At 51.7% G+C, this 21,814-nt stretch overlaps 1 protein-coding gene across 18 annotated transcripts in view; it reads right to left on the bottom strand.

The window, feature by feature from the left end:
- Window positions 1-21,814, bottom strand: part of CACNA1D (calcium voltage-gated channel subunit alpha1 D) — a 317,823-nt gene that overhangs the window by 89,515 nt on the left and 206,494 nt on the right. For 12 of the 18 annotated variants that reach the window (XM_060308354.1, XM_060308361.1, XM_060308359.1 and 9 more), the window contains exons 9-11: window positions 15,772-15,941; window positions 1,023-1,110; window positions 675-734 (exon numbers count right to left, since the gene is read on the bottom strand). In XM_060308354.1, coding sequence (XP_060164337.1) covers window positions 675-734; window positions 1,023-1,110; window positions 15,772-15,941 — 318 coding nt within the window. The remainder of the gene's footprint in view (window positions 1-674; window positions 735-1,022; window positions 1,111-15,771; window positions 15,942-21,814) is intronic. The other 6 variants (XM_060308364.1, XM_060308363.1, XM_060308362.1 and 3 more) reach the window with 1 other exon arrangement.

Genomic DNA, 21,814 nt, shown 5'->3' on the forward strand with positions numbered 1-21,814 from the left:
CCTCGCATCTCAACAGCAGCACATGCTGCTGCTACGACAGCAAAAGGAGCCCTGGGCTCGGAGTCCTAGCTCTGCTCGTCACTCACTGCGGGAGCTTGGGCAAGCAGCGCACCTGCTGGAGCTTCAGTGTGCGCATCTGTAAAGTGGCAAGGCAGACCCGTTCCCCGCCTACTTCATGCTATCGTAGGAGGGCAGAGCAAGAGAGAGGAGGCAAATCTACTCCATAAACGGTTGAGTTTCCTGCTCCGAACACATCATTTTTATGAACCTCTGCCAAGGAGATCAGATTCTCTTAAAAATGACGCCTGTACTCAACAGACATAAGACCCAAAGGACACCAGCAGAAAGCAGACAAAACCGCGCGGGCCTCCCCCAAAGCAGGCGATGCTCTGCACACTGCACGCTGCTGGTGCACCCGCTGCTGCAGCCCAGCTCAAAAAAAGCCAGTGGGTGTTAAAGTGACGGCATCCTCCACGGCTAGGAGAGGGTGGTGCAGGGCTCCAGACAAAGTGCGTGAGCCGAGGAGGGCAGGGTCTTGTTATCCAGCCACTATACGTGAGGTGGGGAGACCCCGTGAGTGAAGGAAACTTAAACACGTAGCACATTCTATTCTGCCATACAAGCCCTTCAAAGCACTGACGCCAGCACCAGGCTCAGAGAATCAGGCCTTTTACCCCCACCGCCGACACCCAGAGGGCCCGGCCTTGGTGGTGCCTCTTCTTCTCCACCAGCACCTAGTAGACACAGGGGAATTGCTGGGTTACCTGGCTCAGCCCGCGGCAGGCTCCACCCCAGTGGGACAGACCGCTCTGAGGGAAGAGGCAGGGGAAATGCTGGGGGTCTGGGGCATCTGGGCTAGGGGAAGGACCAAGGGGTCCAGGGTGAGCCCGCCCCACCCCTCTTGCACCTGAGGCCATGGCTCCAGGGCTCCCCTGAAATCTGGGTGTCTTCCTCATATCTGCTTCTCTAAGAAGCCAGGAGGAGCTGAGAGTTCAGGGCACCCCCCCTCCCACCCCACTCACCAGAGGCTCCCACAGCAGCCTTGGTTCTCGCCTTCCCCACTCACGTTCTCCGTGTTCACAGACTCCGTCTCACTGGTGGGCATGCTGGCTGTGGGGAGAAGAAACGCTTTAAGTGGTGCCACGGATGCGCTGTGCGCCCGGGGACGGGACAGATGTGATCTCTGCCTCCAGGCCGACCCTTGGGGAATCTGGCAAGAGGGCGAGGAGGGTGATGAAGGGTCCTCAGGGGTTTGACTGGCAAAAGGAAATGCCAAGAAGCCAGGCGCCTCCACAGCGGGGAGCCCTCATTTCCGTGATCTGCCGAGGACTTCCCACAAAGTCCCCCGACAGGAAGAGATCCTGTCCATCCAACTTCCCAAGAGAAGAAGCCTGGGGACCAAACTGAATCCTGCCGCTGTGCCTGGCGCCAGCTTATTCTTCTGATTTCCAGGTTTGTGCTGAGAGGCCATCAAAACGTCTCAGTTACAGCTACATCTTTTCTTGTCCCAACAAGAAGTAGTCTAGAAAATCTGTAAACAAACCTAATATTTCACAAATTCTTATTTTAAATATACTGAAGGAGAGGAGGTATTATAGAGGGAGGAGTGCATGAAGGTACCAAGCATAAAATCTCTCTAAAAAATTAAGAATTTGACTCATTTTCCGTTAATCTATCTGATGTTCTTCTGCCCAGCTTGTGAAGCCAAGATGCAGAAGGTGCCGACCAAAGACACCGGCACTAGAGCACCAAGAAGTAGCCTTATGGGGAGAAGAAGGTTTTCTCTCAACCAGCGACCAGAAGGCAAAGCTGCCTGTGGTCCCAGTGCTACCAGGGTCTGTGGGCACATCTCCCTCCCCCATAGCACGATCCTGAGCAGAAGTGGAAGAAATGTTGAAATGCACCTGCTAGTGTCAGGTGGCCCTGGGACCCACCCAGAGCCACCATCTGGCACACGGGTGTTTTTTCTCCTCCACTTGATTCAACCCTAGAAACATCACGGACGTGTGCTGGAGACCAGGCAGCAAAGGGGATGCGGGACGCAGAGAGGGACTGGGCTCTGCACCTGCCCTGGAGGGCCCGTGGGAGAGGCAGCCCCCCGGTGGACTTCAATCTACTGTGACAAGAGCTACCGCAGGGGTCTGAGCAAGTGCGGTAACGACTAATTCTGCTCTGGGGTTAGGAGAGGTGGTCAAAGGTTGAAACACAGGAGAATCACCCGAACCCATGCACTTCTTCTATTCCTTGATGCATAACTTTGAACTGCAGTGACCTTATGGTTTTTATAGACCTAACGGTGCCAACAGGAAACCCTTTCCCCCTGCAAGCTCTGCCCATATGGTTCCTCTTAGGAAGGACGCCTTGGTTTCAGCTGTAAAACCCGGCAGTGGTGCCTGGAGTGCTGTGGGGCGGAGTCTGAGACCAGCTCAGGCACGCAGGGTGAAGGTGCGGGACCAGCGAGCTCTGTCTGTGCAGTGCACGCCTGCGGACCCTGCTCAGTGGGAAGACAGGGTGTGAATGGCAAGGATGGACGCAGACCTGACTCGAAGGGCCCAGAGAGCTGAGAAACATCTTTTCTGACGCACCGAAGAAGACCCCTTCCCTTCTGTGAGCACCCAGGGAATTGAGCCTGCTTGCGAGGGGTGGGGCTCAATAGCTACCTCCAGGCACATTTAGGCAAAGGTTTCAAAAGTGAAGACAAAATGATCATTACAGACCCATATAACACAGCTGGTATTCTCACAGAATAACCTTTTTCTTCCTTAGTTAGGTCGAAAGAAACCAGCTACAAACTTTGATTCACTCCTTCACCATTCCATGCAAAAAACAGACAAAAACACCGCCCGCCCGCAAGAAAAAAAAGCCCACAATCCAGTCACAGGAAAACCTTTAACAAAAAGCTCCATGGAGAGATAGAAACACACACACACAGGAGGCTGCTCATGCAATTCACTCCTCCATTACTGTTCCATGCTCTGACTTCAGCAGAAAGAGCAAAAAATCCTGAGTCAGCCAAGTTCACTGTCAGAGGTTCCTCCTACAGGTCACCCTTATCTTCAGGAACCGCACAAAGAAAAGCATGGTGGGAGACCCTTACAAACGTGAGCATGAGTCGTCTTTGTGGAATGCTTTTCTTGGTGCTTAGTGCCACCACTGAGAGGACAGAAGTTGAGAGCAGCATGGGGCGGGGGTGGGGCGGGTGGGTGAGGGCCCTCGGCCTCAGTTAGGTCCTGGCTCTGCCCTGGGCAGTCCCGCCTCTCTTCAGGCTTCAGTGTCCTGCCTGTGAAGTGGGGACGCTACCTCTAGACTCCTGAGGGTCACTTCCATCTCTAACAGTTTGCCACTTCATGGTTCTAATACTAACCACTGTTAATCATACCGTAACTTCAGTCACTATTTCCGAAAGAGCAAACTTCTCCTGAACGGGCGAAAGCTTTGTGGCTTTTTACTCCCATGATGACATCAATAGAGTTGCTGCATTTCATTGCTAAAGCTTGTTTCTCAAATGATCCGATCCAAACAGATAAATTACACCACCCTGCCTATGGGAAGGGGGGCAGGGGGCGGGGAGGGACATCATTTTGCATTTCTGGCTCTAGGCCAACTACTAGTGAATGAAATGTACAAGCTGCTCCCTGGACTAGGGGTGGGGGTGGGGAGATATGAAATAAAACCGAACTCCCCAAGCAGAAACTGAGGCTGCACTGGTGGAGAGAATCCTCCTGCTTGCCAGGCGGGCTCCATCCTTCAGGTGGGATGGGACAGTGGTTAAGGCGGGCTCTCAGGTTGGCCAGGTCTAAGTTTAACCCCACACTTGTGACCGAACATCTCCAAGGCTTCATTTTCTCATCTGTAAACTGGGGAGTACTTAACCTCACAGGGCTGTTGGCAGAACTGTAAGAGGTGAGATACAGAGTGGGTCTGCAGTGTTGGGCCATCAGTGAGGCCCATAAATGATGAATCCATCATCTCAGAAAAGCTTTCCTGGAGCTCCCTGGAAGCAAGGCGACACTCCCTAGTTGGTCCAAATCCAGTGTCACTTCGCCCTGCCCACTTCTACTACTGCACAGAGGATTCTCTTTTGAACAGCCTTCTGCACTCTGAACCAGCCTCGGCCAACACCCGTGGTTTGTATCTTTTCTGTCTTAAACTGAGTTATTTCTCATTTAGCCTGTTGTATGGACAGCAACTTTTCTGGCATCACTGACACCTACAAAGCCATAGGTCCCTAATAAATAAATCTGTTCCAGAATCACGTCCCTAGGGCTCACGAGGAGGAGAAGAAGGGGCAGCTGGGGGAAGAGAGCAGTGACCACTCCAGAACGTGGTGACCTCATTTGGTCCTGGAAATGGATCTGGATCCAGTCCCTCCCCCCAGGCCGAGGAGCCAGGCTCTGGCCGGGGCCTTGGCACCCTTCCCGTCCACTCCAGCCTCTCCCTGCAGCCAAAGGAGTGTTTCCTTTTCCAGACATATAGAAGACACAGGGCCCAGTGGGCATAACCAAGGAGCCTGTTTGTACATTAAAACATTTCACCCTTCACTTGCACCAGGCATTCATTTTTTTAATGCTCATAAATTGCTATGGATTTCACTTCACTTAGCCCCAATAGGATCCCATCTACGTTTTAAAAAATCAAGACAGGAGAATCACAGACTGTTAGAACTGGAAGGGGCTTCTGAGATGACATGAACAAACGCTGTGATTTCACAGATGAGAGAACTGACCCACTTGCCTTGGGACATGCAGCTCAGATGTGTGAGGAGAAAGCTCTCCTGAGTCCCTGCCACCGTGCCACACCACCCGTGTGGCTCTGGTGCATCCTTAAATACACTGGTGTATGTTTCAGTATTGGTACATGTTGGTATGTGTATGGGCATATACTTAAAACTCCATAAATCAAAAAGTTCCAAAAACCAAGCAAGCGTGTTACCCACCAGCCTTGCTGTCTGGTCCTAATTAGCCAGACCACTTCCAGGAGATCAGCCCAGCAAATGTGGGGAGTACAAAAATGCAGGTGGCACGGGGACTACTGGGACTTCATAAAAATGCAAACAGAAAGAATTATAAAAGCCCAAGTAAGTAAACCCAAGGACGAATTACCAGAACATGTGCCCCTCTCCCTAACCGGCTGCCGCAGCATCAGATCTGCCCCATTCAGGGTGACCTCTCTGTCGCCTTGAGCAGGGAGTCAGCATTCACTGCTGACCAGCGGCTAGGCCTAATTAGGGCTGCAACAGAGAGACCCCCTCAGACCTACAGGCACCAGATCCTCCTGCAGAAGAAGCCGGGGCCATCTGCATGCAGAGAGGCTATTAGTCCTTTTCCTTTACACGTTTCAGGAAACTTTAGAGCTTTGTTGAGGAAGTTTTCATTTTTAAAACATGAATTTGAAAACACTTTTCAATGACTCCAGCTGAAACCAGGCACTAGAACAAGCCTGTCGCCTGTGCCAGGATGCTGACTTGCCCTGCAATCTGCCTGCGGAAAATCTGGGGTAGCTCAGGGCCTATGCTTTGCAGTTGATTCCAGGTACTGGGATCTCTGGGGAGAGCTCCAGGGCAGACCCTCAGGCTTTGAGTGTGTGCGCGCTGAGAAGGGGCCCAGAGGTGCTGCTGTCGGCGAGGGGATGGTGCCAGCCAGCCAGGAGCCCAGCACACCCTGGACTGCAAGTGAGAGTTGCCAGGGCCACCCAGGCAGCCTGGGCTCGGCCCCCGCTAGGAGCACTCTCTGTGGATAGCGGGTCACACTATTTCTCTTTAGGATCTAATTGTAGGGCCTGGACGCCATCATGGGTAATGCCACACAAAATAAACCAGGGAAACACGCTGTTTCTCAGGCTAGCACAACACCATCCTCACCAACGTGTCAACATTCCTCTATCTACCTTCTCTCTGAAGGACGACGTAATTCTCAACTATATCTGCCTGGTTTGTGAATTCAGAGGGAAGTCAACACACAAGTACACGCATGCACACGTGCATGGGTACGCACGCTCAGGGGTCTGAATGAGCCTCTGTGTGGGTCCAAATAGGCAGCCCCCAAATTATGTTCACTACTAACAGGCACAGCAAAATCTCAGACTAACTTCCTTGAGCGACGGAGGCTACCGAGCCCAAAGCCTCTAGGACAGATGTCAGAGAAGCTCGGTCTCTGCCATCGGTGGTACGGGGACAAGTCCCCTTTCCTCCCGGGGCTTAGTTACCGAGTCTATAAATGAGCTGTTGGGCAACTGCACCTCTAAGACCAATTTACCTCTGACCTGACAGAACTGCTGTAAAGAGGAAACACCCACAGGCTGTCTGATTTCACTCCCAGCAGCAAGGGGGTTTCCCTTGCATTCCCCCACAGCTCAGCAAGGAGAGCAAGACACGAGCAGTACTGGGAAGCTGCTGCCCACCCCTCAGGAGGGTGGCCAGGAGGCCAGCAGTTGGCCCATGAGAACTGGGTCCAAGTCACCTCCGGGCAGAGCGCCCTGGAGAGTGGAACAGCACAGGAGGGAGCAGCCCCCGAGAGACCTCTGCCAGCCACGGGGCCAGGAACCACGGGGACCCTTGCCAAGTGAGCCTGGAGCTCGCCAGCCTCCTCTTGAGACAGCCTCGCTCACACATGTCCTGGGCCTCTAGGACCCTCGCTCCCCGTTCTCCACGGGACAGGCTTTCTTGCACTCTCACGGGTCTCTTCTAGCACTTCCCTCCACACCCCAGCAGCCTAAAGCTTCTCACTCTTTCCTTTCAAAGGCAGGGGGTGGTGGTGAGGTTAGACAGCTGAGCAGTGGCAGGATCATGGCTGCCTTCCTTGGGGACAGGGGCTCCAAAGGCAAGATCTCGTGTTTTTATCTTATTTTCATGACAAGCACGGGCAGTGCCACGACATCCCCTGGAGGAATCTGCCTGTGCTTGCTAGTGGTAACACGCTCAGCCGTCACAGGGTAACGGACTCTCGTTGCTGTAAAGAAGCCAGACTCGTGTTGGAGAATGTGGGTCAAGGCCAGACCAAGGTTTCTGTGTCTAAAGCAAGAATCATGCCCTGATAGTAACTATTTCTGTATGACCAGTGACATGGGGAACACAGCATCCCGACAAGGGCTCCAACCGCACTAGCACCACCAGTAATGTCAGGGGCCTTCTTTAGGGTTCCTAGGTAGCTCAGTCAATAAAAGACCCCCCGACCCCAACAAAATACAGAAAGTTTCCTGAAAACATTAGGCTGCTTCCTCTTCCTGCAGACCTCAAGGCTCACCCAGAAGCCTCAAGAATCCTTGAAAAGCCACGAGGCCCAAGCCCCCGCTAAGGACGGTGGGCATCTATGTGCCCAAGGAGGGGTCTCTGCTCCCCTAGGACGGGAACCACTCATCTGCTCGTGATGACCCACCGGAGCTGGTAGGCGTCAGTCTTTGAAAACTTATTTCTCGTGGCCATCACAGTATTTCCTGCTTAGCTGAAGCCCATTTTTCCTGCGGAGGCCTTCAGAGCTGCACCAAGCTTCTTCACGAACCTCTGCGGGCACTAAAGCTGCGAGAGTCAGCTCTGTCTCTGCCCCCAGACCTGCTCCCAATCCCAGGCAAGTTCCTCCTCTCGGGGCCACCACGTGCTCTCAGAGTGACGAAGGGCTCACATCTCACACTCAGTGTCCCTTCCCACTTCCGGGCCTTCTGAAGAGAGTAGGAATCTAATACAACCTTCATTCGGCCCATCCAGGACTTGTTCAAGTCCAGTTCCCATCACCGCTGCGCTCAGCATTCCCACGAGTGGCTGAGACCACGCTTCAGCAAACAGGGCAACGTGAACCCTCTGCTCTCCTGGTGGCTGGCTTTGTGTCCCTAAGTCTGAATCTTCTCACACAGACTCCTCCAAAGTCGTCTGGCCAGGGCTGACCTCGGTGACACTAACCAGGAGTGCACAGGCAAAGCCTTGTGCTGCTGTGGGACCACAGGGGTGGCTCGGGCAGGCAGGGCAGGACACCAGTTGTTTGCATAACTGCCCTGCATGGGGATGGTCCTGACGCCAACCCCAGGGCTTCTGATGAGGGGCTATGTTAAGCATTAGTCTAGAGCACAGATAGATACTCAGCTGTTTCCTACATAAGCCCTTTCCCCATTCCCACTTGTAAAGGCAAGGGCCCCCAAATCGTAGCATCCTAGAAGTCTGCTTTTAACTTCATTCTCGAAACTGACACTACTAGCTTTAGCCTGGTCCTGGGCAAACCAGCCAGAGATTGGAAGACCCAGAGGCCATGTGAAACATGTAACCTGGAAAAGAAAAAAATCAATCAAATAACACCATTGGAATTTCCAAACAGTTTAGATTAAAAAGCATCATTTGGGGGAAAGTGTTTAAAAAGTCTGTCTTCCAGTCTAAGAATATTCGTGCGGAATTAAATAAATTTTCTGAGTTGGTTCAGCTGCTTCTTTAAAAGGTACAGTTCAAACAGAGGAAACTGCAGTGCTATGTTGGCTAAGTCACACATCTGGGGGAAAGACAAGAGGAAAACAACACGGCCAAGTTTCAAAGAAATCAAATGAAAACATAGGCATCTTACAAACACAGCACACAGCACATGCACCTCACACCATGCCCGTGTGTAAGGAAAAGGCATCAGAAGTCTGGGGAGAAGAGTCTCCCAAAGAGAGAGTTCAATCTCAGCATTTTACCGTGATCTTTAGCCCTGTGTTGGCGAAAGCCGCAAAACCTCCTTTTCTTCTTATCCTCCTTTAGTAGGTCGGCCAACGTGACCCCTTGGGTGGAACACAGGCAATTCCATTATGCTTCAGTAGAGAGCAGCAACAGCGATGCCAGCAGGCCCGAAGACGCCAGAGGTGGCCCCATCCACGGGCTCTGATACACAAACCCCAAAACTACCCCCCTTGCACGGAGAAACCTATAGTTCAGGGTCTGACGGGGAGAGCGGACGGGCACCTTCTGTAGCTAGTATACATAACGCCGGTCTTCGAAAACCTGTCCTAAATAAACAACCAACTAACCCACTCTGGACAAAGGTTCCCAAGGTCTGGCTTCCCCTGTAAGAAGGGCGTTAGGGACAGGGCACTTCAGCAGGAGTCTTGGGTGCCGACTGGCTCTGTGAGTCCAGCCAGCATCACTATATGAGGCAGGACACTAGGGGTTCAAGTGGTGGTCTCTGGACCTGGACAGACCAGGTCTAATCCCAGCCCTGCCACTTACTGGCTGAATGACTGGGGACGTGGTACCTGATGGTGGTACGAAGGTGAAACCTTAGTTTCTTCACTTGTAACAGGCTAATAACAGTTGGACCTGCACTTCACAGAGTTGTTCTAAGAGGTGAATTGTAAATATGGTGAAATACAGCGATACAAGCATTGGCGGGGCGCAGTCAACCATGACAACTCCCCTGTGGCCAGTGGGTCACAAGAAAATGATTCTAGGGTCTCCAGCCCCACGCAGCTCTGTGATACAAGGGCCACTCTGGTGTAGAGGCCACACGCCCCTGGGCAGTGCAAGGGCAGCGAAAGGAATGGCGGGTGGGCAAGGGCGTGGGGGAAACTTGCACGCACGGCTGGTGGGAATGGGAAGTGGTACCGCTCGGCATAACACGTCCATTTCTGAAACGGGCCTCCTCTGGGCCCCAGCAAAACCCTTCCTGGTAATCGCTCCCATGGGACGAAGGGCACGGGTGGTCGCACAACTGCTGCATTTGGGGGGATGAGTGGCGGCGAACAGGCAGACTGTGGCAAAACCTTGGCTGGAATCCCAGCTCTGCCACTTAGCAGGCATGCGGCCCTGGGAGGCTGCTTACTCGTCTTCCTCCTCTGTCAAGTTCTGGTCTCAGAGCTGTGTGAGGAGTAACAGACTCACGTACCCACTGCCTTTAGAGCAGTGTCTGGCACAGAGGAAGCCTGTGACAGAGATTATCTGGTGCTATTTCATTCAACAAGTAACCACTGCGAGCTTGTACGTGTGACAAAGACTGTGCCAGGGGCCAGCCACCCCGTGCAGAATAGAAGCAGACCCCATTCCTGCCCCCACGGAGCTCCCAGTCTCGTGGCAGAGGAAGGGAGCAACCAGACAATCACACAAACAAGCATAAAACTCCAACTCTGACAACTGCTGTAGCCTCCACGTGCCCTATAGACTACCCAGTCCATTGCGGCAGATTTAAACTGCCACTTAGTGAAAATAGCCAAAATGTTGTTTAAAAAAACACAGAAAGATGTCTACGGCACACGGCTCAGTGAAAGGGGCAAGTTACAGGACCATCTGTGCTGGTCGATCTAACGGTGGGGACCAGTGAGCGTGCTGTCTGTGCAAATGCAGGTTCTCGTGTGCACAGATGAGGCCGGAAAGAACAGGCCCCCGTTGCCACACCTGCTTCCCTCTAAGAAGAGGGATGAGAGAATGGTCTTATTTTCTAAACTTTGATATTATATGAATTCCTTACAGTGGGCAAACATTGCTTATGTAATCAAAGTATATTAAAAACAAACACCACCCTGAGTCGGGACTCCACAAACCTGGCTGGAGTGCCGGCCTTCCTTATCATGGTGGGGCAACCATCCCCAAGTCCGTCTCCCACCAGCTCCTGTGAGGCCAGCCCCGGGCAGACGACGGCTCCCGGTACTGCCCAGGGGAGCGGGTGTCTGCCGTAACTCCAGCACCGGGCCCTCTCCAGAGAGGGCGGCTGTCCTGGATGCATGTTTACCATATGCAGCTCTAACTGCTGCTGTTTGCCTTACACCTTTTACTTGAATGTTTCCCATTTTGAACTTGCACCCTGAGGTGGTCTGACTGTGCTGAAAGCAGTTTTAGAAATCAAAATTTGAAGACACAACCTTTCAAACAGGACCAATAAATTCCCACGCCTTGTGCTTGCAAACAGCTACGGCATCTCTGGTTTTCTGCCCACCCCGCAAATCAATCATTGCAGTCAAAGGCATCAAGGTGGCATGTGCAGCAGGGGGGTGCCAGCTATGACAACCTTGTACACCGAGGGGGCAGCTTCCCAGTGCGAGGCGGGCAGCAACAATGCTCACAGCCTCCAGGACAGCTGATCTGATGAACAGAAGACAGAGGCTCTCCCCAGTGGTCAGAGCTGGAGTTTCAGGTATCCTCCCCTCTCTTTCTTTGGGCAGCAAATACTCCCACTTACAGGGATTATTGATCATTCATAGTTCCCACAGTAAAATGCCTTGCTTTTCTGGCCAGAATTTTAGAATGAGCTTCCTTGAAAAGGATTACATTTTTAATGCTACTTTTTAAAAAAACTAATCGCTGACAATGAGAAGAGTTTAAAATAGAATTTCAGGCTTTCAGATTTTAATGGTCCCAGCAAAACTCCATTGTTAACTCAGAAACAGCTGCATACGTCTAAAAACATCACTTTGAGATTCGGCAGCGCCTCTTAAGAAACTTGAAGCTCAGCAAAAAGTTAAATAAATTATCCTTGAAAATTTCCCAAAAGCTGAGGAACTAACTTCCAAGGGAATCTTGTCCATTCAGTTAATTGTGTAACACCAGCTTTCTATCAGGAAATTTAGGGAAATGGCGTTGTACGTAATCTGTGGACGCACAAAGCCAGAGCTACCTGTCACCGTAGCTACCAGACAGGCATAAAGGAAGGAATATCTCTCCTTCTGTCTTCTTCCAAGTGTGATATTCAGCGTGCTGGCATTCAGGAGTCTCCAACGCTGGTGTCACACTGGAACCTCCAGGGAGCCATGCTTGGGTGCCACCACAGACCAGTGAATCAGTGTGGGGTGGGGCACGGCACCAGGATGCGTCCTCACTCCCCAGGTGACTGTCACGTATCGGGTTGGCCAAAAAGTGCCTTTGGTTTTTAAGTAAAAATAAAAGACACATTTTTCATTTTCACCAAGAACTTGATTGAACAATGTATTCAGCCTTTTGTTCCACTACCTTCTGCCATTTTTCAGGCAACTTCATAATTCCATCTTCCCAAACTTTTTATCTTTTTGAGCAAAAAACTGTTCCAGGTGCCTTTTAACAGTCTTCCAGGGAACTGGAAATTTATCCATTAAGAGAATTTTGTAAAGACCTAAATGAACGGAAATCCGAAGGTGCAATGTCTGCTGAATACGGTGGGTGAATCAGAACGTCCCAGCCAAGCTGTAACAGTTTTTGCCTGGTCATCAAAGAAACATGCGGTCTTGCGTTATCCTGATGGAAGATTATGCGTTTTATGTTGATTAATTCTGGACGCTTTTCATCAAGTGCTGCTTTCAGTTGGTCTAATTCGGAGCAGTACTTGTTGGAATTAACCGTTTGGTTTTCCAGAAAGGGCTCATAACAGAGGACTCCCTTCCAATCCCACCATATACACAACATCGCCTTCTTTGGATGAAGACCGGCCTTTGGTGTGGTTGGTGGTGGTTCATTTCCCCTGCCCCATGATCTCTTCTGTTCCACATTATTGTACAGTATCCACTTTTCGTCGCTCATCACAACTTGTTTTAAAAACAGAACGTTTTCGTTACGTTTAAGTAGAGAATTGCATGTGGAAATACGGTCAAGAAGCCTTTTTTCATTTAACTTATGTGGAACCCAAACATCAGAGCAATTAACATACCAAGCTGTGCAAATGATTTTCAACGTTTGATTCGGATATTTCGAGTATGTTGGCTATCTCCCGTGTGGTATAACATTGATCGTTCTCAATTAACGTCTCTATTTGATCACTACCAACTTCAACTTCATGGTCTACCTGACCGTGGAGCATCGTCTAGCAGGAAATCTCCAGCTGGCGAATCTCCAGTTCGCTGGCGAGGAGGACCACGCGGGCCGAGGTGAGCCATTCTCCCCTGTGTTTCTGGCTGTGGCAAGGAGGAAACGGTTGGCGGCCACGGGAGGCCCCAGGGAAACCCTGACAGCACTGCTCCTCCAGAAGGTTTGGGCTGCAGGGAAGGTGCTCCTTGGGAGGAGGCTTGGGGTCTCTTCTCAAATCAGTTAAACCTCAACATGGTTCCCACAGCCTGGGATTTACGTCTTCATTTCCAACCGTCATCCGTCAAGGCTCTGGGACTCTGACTACTGGGGAAATACTGTAAGCCTCGCTCCACAGGACACCCCGGCACCTGGCAAAGGAGCCGATGAAAAGCCAGGGGGCACTGGAAGGAGGTGCCTTTCTGGACCAAGCACCGAGCTGGTCCTGCACGTTCACTTGGACATCACTGCGCAGAGCAGAAGCCACGATGCTGACGTCCCCGAGACACGGCGTAGCTTTCTGGGCATTGGAGCACCAGTTGCACAGTGAATTCTGAGGCTCTGCAACTTTTAAGGGGCTTTATTTCTTTCCTTGATTACTCTACTAAGCAATGCACTTAAGGGTTTTGAACATGTGGACCCCTGCACCTTGCTTATGCCATTTCCTCAGCCTAAAAAGCACTCCCCCGCCAACCTTCCATAGCCAAAGGCTGCTCATCCCTCAGAGCGCAGCAGGGACACGGCCTCTCCGCGGGGCCTTCCCTGCTTCCCCCACAGCCCGCACCCCCATGTCCTTCTGGGCTCCCACAGTGGACAGCAGGCCCTGGGTTAAGATGCCAGTTTCTCCCCTCTGTCTCACACTAAGGTACCACAGCAAGGTCTCCAAAGGTAGAGGCACTGATTTTGCCATTAGACGTGCCCTTACAGGCAGTGGCAGGACACAGGGAACGGGCTAGGACACAAGAGTGGACCCTCAGGATGACTGGGAGACAATGGCTCAAGCCCAGCAAAACCCCCTACTCCTCAAATCACGGCCATAGAAACATCTAGCACAACAGATGTTGGCTCTGCTAAGGTAGATCCCTGTCTGTTTCTAGAGGTGGAGCAATGAGGAGACAAAAGGACATCCACCTACAAAAGAGGGCCCTGCTCGGCCCCTACAGGACACACCTGCGCTGGCTGGGCAAGGTGCTCTGCTCCAGAGAAAGGACAAGACCTTTGCCCGTTTACACATAACAGGTGATGGGCGGGGCTTAGGAGAGCAGGGCAGGGGGCTGGCGGTCCTCTGCAGGGCAGCGTCAACACCGCAGCTTGGGAACAAAGAGGGAAAGAGGGGGGCAGGCAGCCCTGAGCTGCAGGCTTGTGCTGGCCATGCTGTAGGGGCAGAAGCTCTGCGAAGGTCATGGGATTCTGGTGTGAACGCCCCAGACAGAGCTGCGCCGAAGACATGCAGACACTCCTTACACCTCATCACAAAGCGGTCACGTCACGGGTGTGGAACTCCCATGAACGTCCACTTAGAAACTCTCATCCCATAGTCGACAAACCTAGTCTAGAGATCTCCCCAGTTCCCTCGGCCTCAGGGGGCAACCTCCAGGCTTTCCTTGAGGAGGCAGTCGTGCAGCCTGGGAAGCAGGGGGCCTGTGTGCACCGGCCTCCCCCCACCGTTAGCATACAGGACTGAGTCAAGTGCGCATCCCTGATGACAGGAAATATCTCCACGGAAGCACAGACTCAGAGTCCCAGGCTTGGAGAATCGCGAAGGCCGTCTTGGTCAAGAATCCCCTCCACCCTGGGTCTCAGCCTCAGCTTCCACTCGGCCACCCTCCCTGCTTCGTCCCACCCTCACCTGCACACCCTCGGGGCTCCAGCTGAAGGAAGAGCCCATCACGGCCTCCCCGAGCCTTTGTCTGCCCACCTCCACCTTCTCACACCACTGCCTCGACTCAGATTGCTCTTCCTGACACATCTCAGGTCCATTTGTCCTTCAAGGCCCAGGCCCCGCGAGCCCACAGCTATGCCCTAGACCCCTAGGCCACCCCTTCCTCCTCTGGGCACACTGCCTGCCTCCTCGCCGGACCCGCATCTCCGTCTCCTCGGGCCGCATTCACCTGTGTGCGGGCCCGCCCTCCCCAGAAGGAGCAAACCACATCCTCCCCCGTCACGAGTCCGCCCGGCATCCCGCACCCAGCCTTGCTGAACGAAGGGCTGACTGCATGAAGTTGGAGGGGCTCCGCTCCGGGGGGGCCTACCCAGCCATCTTCCACGGGGCGGGGCCTAACCGGCGTCCCCAGGTCTCTCAATGGACCAGCGCCCTCGGTCTTTACTATCAGCTAGTCTAGATCTGCAACACATCACCAACACCTTAGTCGACTCCACCGCCGAACTTCGATTTCCACTTTTACCTGAGGCACAGGTGGCCTCAGGAAGAGTAAGAGCAAGAAAAGCACACGATGAAAGAGAGGCTGTGGTTGACAATGACAGTGAACTCCAGTGCTGGACCGAGCAATGCCCAGCGTCCCCGTGTGGGGTACCAGCTGGACGGGCTCTGGAGCGGCCCCGCTGACTTACGCGCCTCCCAACACCGCCCTAGACAGTGAACTGTTGTCTTCCTGGCCGGTGATGGGCTAAGCGTGTGATGTCCCCCAGCTGGTGCAGGTGGGGGCCACCGCAAGGAGCAGAAGGGACGAAGGCGCCCTGCTCTTCAAGGCCCCTTCCAATAACTCGCTCTAAATTGGAGGAAGCACAACTTCGTCTCCTCTGGCGCAAGGGTGTCTTACTGCACCCCTGCCGCAGAGAAGGGGCTTACTCCATTCCAGAGGGGCACACGGCACATCCGGCTGACCCGCCCCGACCACAAAGCCACAAGACGAGATACTATCTAAAGCCCACACCCCAGGCAGAAATCCAGAGTCGGTGTAAACGCACAGCTCTCGCTGATGTGCAGGTCAGGGAACCGGAGGGCCGGGAGGAGGCCTCAGCCTCAGACCAGGTCAGAGGGAGAGACACCTGCGTGGGCAGGCATCTGAAGGGCACACAGGCTCTGTCTGGTCCCGAGCAGGAGGGGCGCCACCTACTATTTCGTTTGCTTTCCTCTCCTCCTTCTTCTTCGTTCTCGGGATCAATATCTTCTGCTTGGGTGATCCAATCCAAGTAGCCCTTGAGATCCTCTTCCAGCTGCTGCTTCTCCCGCAGCTTCTGGAAGTCTCCCCGTGCTTTCGCCTTCTCCCTTTCCTTGGAGAATTCTCTGGGGGAGGCAAAGAGAACAGGCACAGGTCAGGACGTCGCCGGGTACCCTTGCCGAGAGCCGTCTGCCCTGCTGCACAGCAGTGTTGCAGCAGGACACACGGCACCGAGTACAGCCACACGAGCACAGCAACGGGGGCCACACACGTGGACAGGACACACGACAGTGCCTTCCCAAGCAAGACTGTGGGGGTCAGAGTTGCAGAGACCACACCAACGCACATGCACCGTCCCTCAGAAAACGAACTCCCTTCAGGAGCTCCGTGCTCCCAAGAAGCCGAGTCCCCAAACACCACGAGCTGCCCGTGACCCCCCACCAGGGGCCTGGACTCAGAGATGCCCCACCTCCCCAGAGTCTCCTCAGATAGCCGGCATCACGCTCGAGAGAGAAAGGATTCACGAGGGCCAAGCTGTGGTCACAGAGGGCTTCTTCCATACTTGGAGGGAACGCTCACTGTTCCTAACGTGTATTGGCCCCTTTGTCCAAACCAGGAGTCCTGAGACCCCAGCTCCCCACCCGCTGCAGTTCTGGCCAGAGTGGTGGACAGGGTCATAGCAGACCCACCTCACAGCCCCGTTCCCCCTTCCCAGACAGGAAATGGAGCACCCACGAAGCACTGCTATCTTTCTTAACCCTCGCTTCTCGCCACGATCTTTTCCCCAGAAGTGCTCCCTATAGAAGGGGAAAAGGCAGTATGATTTGTTGCCCATTTATGGGAACACCTGCCCTGGAAAGGCTCTGGCAGACATGGAAATGTTCCCAACTGTTTACTCTACCTTTCCCGTCTGCAAGCCTGGATGTCTGCGTATATACAGAATCCCACACTTGCTCAGGCAAGTCAGGAGGTCAGGTGGATGATTACCCAATTCTCATATACAAGGAACCATCTGCGTTTCCAACAGTGAACCGTTAAAGGAGCCAAGTTGTGTGTGTTATGGATTTGGGAAGTATGATTAAAAAGCAGCTAAGAAAGCGGATGAGATGACAGGCAGTGCAGCTTCTGCACACAGACCCCTGAACGCGGATGGACTCTACGTCTGCCTTCCTTCCAGCCCAAAGCCAGCACATCTCCCTTGCAGGGACCTCATTAACCCAACCCAGCCCAAGCCAAGCAACGAAGGGGAGGTGACCTGCTTACCTAAAAAGCCAACCTCTACTATCTCTCCCCACCCCCCAACTCCGGACTGTCGATGGGCTGAACCGACACTTGAACACCCAGTGACACTAATGCTTCAGGTAAGAAACCAGAATCCTCACCAAGCTGCCACCCTCTCCCCCGGCCCCGTGAGAAAGGACAACCTCATTGCCCTTCGACCACATCATCCAGTTTTCAGATGCCCTGGGATCTGTCCTTGGCTCTGTTAGGGCTGGTCTGTCCCACCTTCACCCACTGGCAAGTGAGGAGGCGGCGAGGCTGTGGGGCATCCTGAGCCCGGCTCGCGGGGGAGCTGACTCCAGGGAGTCCGCGTGGGGAGCCGAAGCCCATCAAGGACCAGAGAAGCTTCCTGCACTCTCAGCCCAGGACCCCTCCTCCTGGGGAGAACACCTTCCCTCTCGAAACAGAAAGGCCTTTGCAGGCAGCACCTTGCTGCTCACGCAAGCCACACCGAGAATGACGCAGGGCTTCTCAGCCTTGGCTTCCTGAGACACCGGCCACGCGCAACTCAGTCCGGGGTAGGTCCACCAAATGAATCTGAGCTTTGAAAATATCACACCTGAACCACAATCTCATTCTTGAACAAGTGGAGGCCTTGGAGTGTCACGTGTCAATATGAAAATGCATCATGTAATCTATTCTCTTAAATACACTATAAAGACCAAGTCTGTGGGCCTTCAATTCTATTGTTTACCAAAAGTAGCCCAGCACAAATCTTTCTGCATATTTTGACTCTGAACTGAGAGTATTCAATTCACATGATTATATACAAGCAGGGTATTCTTATCTTGGTTACATATATCATCTGAGTTCTTGAAAAAGAAAATTACTACGAGAGCAAAAGAGTCACCCTTAAGTTTCACAGGGGATTTTGCTTTAACATCATATTTCATTAAGTTATTTTACATTAGAAATCCAAAACCCCTCTCTCTAAAAAGCTGCATCACTGTTGCACATTCTTGGTTGTTGGGACACAGCAAAGCGTGCATAGGTAAAATCCTACTGTGACTAAAATTTCTGAGAATACAAAACACTGCCGATGGGACTTCCCTGGTGGTTCAGTGGTTAGGAATCTGCCTTCCAGTGCAGCGGATGTGGGTTCGATCCCTGGTCAGGGAACTAAGATCCCACATGCCACAGGGCAACTAAACCCATGCACTCTAGAGCCCAAGTGAACAACTAGAGAGCCTGCACACTGCAACTACTGAGCCCGCATGCTCTGGAGCCCACACGCTGCACCGAAGAGCCCACATGCCACAGCGAAAGATCCCACACACCACAACGGAAGACCCCACGTGTCACAACTAAGACCCGATGCAGCCAAAGAAATAATTTTTTTAAATGTTTAAAACAAAAAAACGCTGCAAAGTCCTGGCTTGTAGCCCATTTATTTTAAATAGTAATCACTATTATAACTGTTCATGTAACAAAACTGTTAATATAAATGCTCTGAACTGATTTTAGACAGTTCTGAATGGCCTAATACTTAGCAGGTGCGTAACATTTACTGATTTGGACAGAACTGAGATTGACAAGGCATAAATCTCCTTCTGCTGGCTCTGAGACACGGCGGAAGTGAAGGGAGGTGGGCTCTTTGTGATAAACTCAGCTGTCCCATCGGTCCTCCCAGACCACTCTGGGCTCTAAGTCAGAAGACCTGGACTCTAGTCCCCACTCTGTCACTTTCCTTTTCTGAGCTTCAGTTTCTTCACCTGCGAAACAGACATGCTACCTGTTCTCCTGTCTCACAGGGATTAAGTCAGACATTCAATAAGATGCTATTGTGAACATCACAAAGCACTGTACAGTTGTGAAGTGCAAATGTATAACATTTAGTTGTTGAATCTGGGAAGAATAAAAGGCAATTGGAGGAGGTTTCTCAAGTACCAAAGGGAGAAAAATTGCAAACCGCTATGAATGGTCTCTAAGCTGCATGATGCCAGTGGAATAGGGGAAGCACAAAAGGACACATGGCATCAAAGTGGGCTCAGCGCGACCCTGATAAGCCAGCAAGTGCGCCGTCAACCCTGTACCACTATCTGCTCAGTGGAAAATAAGTCATTCCCATCACAACAAACCTTGCATCCCCGGAAATCTCACCTGAGTCCACTGAATCTTTATCAACCTCAGTGGACGATGAAAAAAACCGTTTTCCATTTCACTTAAGAATTTATCATTCTAGAAGCCTATCACTAAGGGATTAAATAAGTCACTATTATAAAAGTTAATGTAACAAAGCTATTGGTAGAAACCGTCAGACTTTCACAAGTGACTTAGGAATCTGACAACCCACATGTGATAGAAGCCTACCTGTTCCAGATCAGAAGGGGAAAAAACAAGAAAAAAGATTTTAAGAAGTGCTTGGACAAAAAAGCACATATATTGTGCTACCCTTTGGATGCAAAAGAAGAGGAAATAAGGAAACAAACACTACTGTAGGATGTATCTGAAAGATAAAGCACAAAATAAAGGATGAGGACAAAGGGAGCAGAGGGGATGAAGTAGGAGTGACACTTTGTCTGTAATTTTGACTTTTAGAATCATGTTAACGTTTTACACATTAAAATTTTAATTAAATCAACAGGGACAGAAAGGAGGGAGAATACCCCTGAAGTGGAAGTGAACTGATACAAATGAATCCGACTGTACTTCAAATGAATACCATAACCACCCTGAAGGAGAAAGACAAAACTAGTTCAAGTAGTTTATCAACATTTGACTGCATCCTCTCCATCCTGGACAGGACTGGGGTAAGGGCAGAACCACAGACAAATGCTCAACTCTTTTTAGTCAGTTTGGTTTTTTGTAGTGATAGGGATGAAACCGTGCTGAAACTATTTTAGACGTATTACAGGATTTCACAAATGAGTTAATGCGTAAATGCAGTTGGGAGCCAGTGTTCTCCCTGTGGAAGGACGGATATAGAAAGACGGGAAGGGGACCATTAGAAAGAGCCCTCTGGGGATGGACTGCAACTGGGATACTGATGTGAACTCATGATTTCTAAAGATGTATGCATATAACTACATGTATAAAGGCAGGTACGTGTATGTAAATGCATATACCTCCTAGCTCTGTTGGAAAGATCTAGAAACAAAGATGCCCCCACACCCAGTAGTCAGGAGCACACCTGGCACCCAGATCTCAGTCTCTATTACCATTTCCCATTAAAAGGACCAGTAGTCTTTGGAGAAATGGCTGATTCCAGGGCTGGGGCAGGGTAGACACAGGACTAAGAGAGTAAGAAAGTGCTTAAAAAACAAAACAAAACAAAACAAACATGATGGGGGCATGAGAAGCACCTCACGGGCCAAATCTGGGATAATGTGAGCCCCCGAATAACTAAAAACAGTAAGGAATTTTAAAATATTTTAACAAACCAGTCCACACCCCCTATAGACAGATTAAAGAGCAAACAAGATAAAATATTAATAGAATATTAAGTGAATTGGAGTAAAGGGTACCTGGAGTGCTTACTAAGATATTCTTATTCTTGCAACTTTTCTGTATATTTGAAATTACTTCCAAATAAAAAATTTATTAAAGTGTTTGGAAAACGTAACCGCTCTAATCAAATGCAAACTTATGTTGTTTTACATTCATTTCCGCTCGCCAGGTAGACTGCAGGCTCCTTGTGGGAATGGACAATGCTGTCCATTTCTTTCTTTCCACATCTCTCTCCTCCGAGAGAGCCCCTCTTCAAGCAGGCACACAGGAGACGAGGTACAAAAAGACATAACACACAACAAAACGAGCCCTACTCCTTAAAGAGGCCAGAAAGCACCAGGACAGAAAGCCCACGGTTCCTGGGATTGGCCTGAAGCCTGAAACGAATGCGTCTGAGCCTGTGGATAGCATCAAGAACAGCCTCTACCACCAGCCTGCCATTTCCCCTAGTGACTGCCAGGCTTACGGGGTAGAGTTTCCGTCGCAGATTGTTAGATTCCCTCCAGGTCTATGTCCTGTAAGGAACGATTTCTCAGGGAGGAATCTCCCTGCCAGCTGGACCTGAGAACCCCCCAGGGTCTCACGCTGGCCAGGCTGCACACACCTCACCCATCGAGGCAGCTGGAGGGGCTGTAGCTGGAGCATTTCCTCAGGGCCTGCCTCCCTCTCGGCTGGTCACCAGCACTGCGCACCTGGACTCCCCCATGGTGTCGTCCTGCTCAGAATGCCTCAGGGCTCCTCACCGCTGCCCTCAGGAATCAAGGTCAAACACCCTGGCCCGGCACTCAAGGCCTTCCAGCCTTCCCCGACCTGCTATCCCAGCTTTGCCTCCCCTTCTCATAAATGCACACCTTGCGCTTTGGCTACACTCCTCTTTGCTTCGCCAACCCTGTGAGCCTTCGTCCACAGAACTCTGCCCACCTGAGCAGCCTTCTCCCGTCTTTCAATCCCAGCTCACCTGTCGAGACCCAGCTTTCCCTGGCTACCCCAGTCAAAGAGCTCTGCCCTCCTTGGAGTCACCAGAGCGCTCTCCTCATGGACACCAGTCATGGATCTGCACGCGTGCCTTCTCCCTGCAGCCTCCTCAGCGGTGTCCTCAACAGAGCCCAGCACAATTCCTTACACGTCATCCTCACTGGAGAGTGTGAACGGTGAGGCAAGGATGGCATCACCCTCATTACACAGAAACTGAGGTCAGGGAAGTTGGTCACACAAGCCCATCCAGCTCCTAAATCCACCCTCCTAAGGACCTCCATGTGGGCACACAGGA

Source organism: Globicephala melas, chromosome 11 (assembly GCF_963455315.2).
Source record: "Globicephala melas chromosome 11, mGloMel1.2, whole genome shotgun sequence".
Taxonomy (NCBI): Eukaryota; Metazoa; Chordata; class Mammalia; order Artiodactyla; family Delphinidae; genus Globicephala; species Globicephala melas.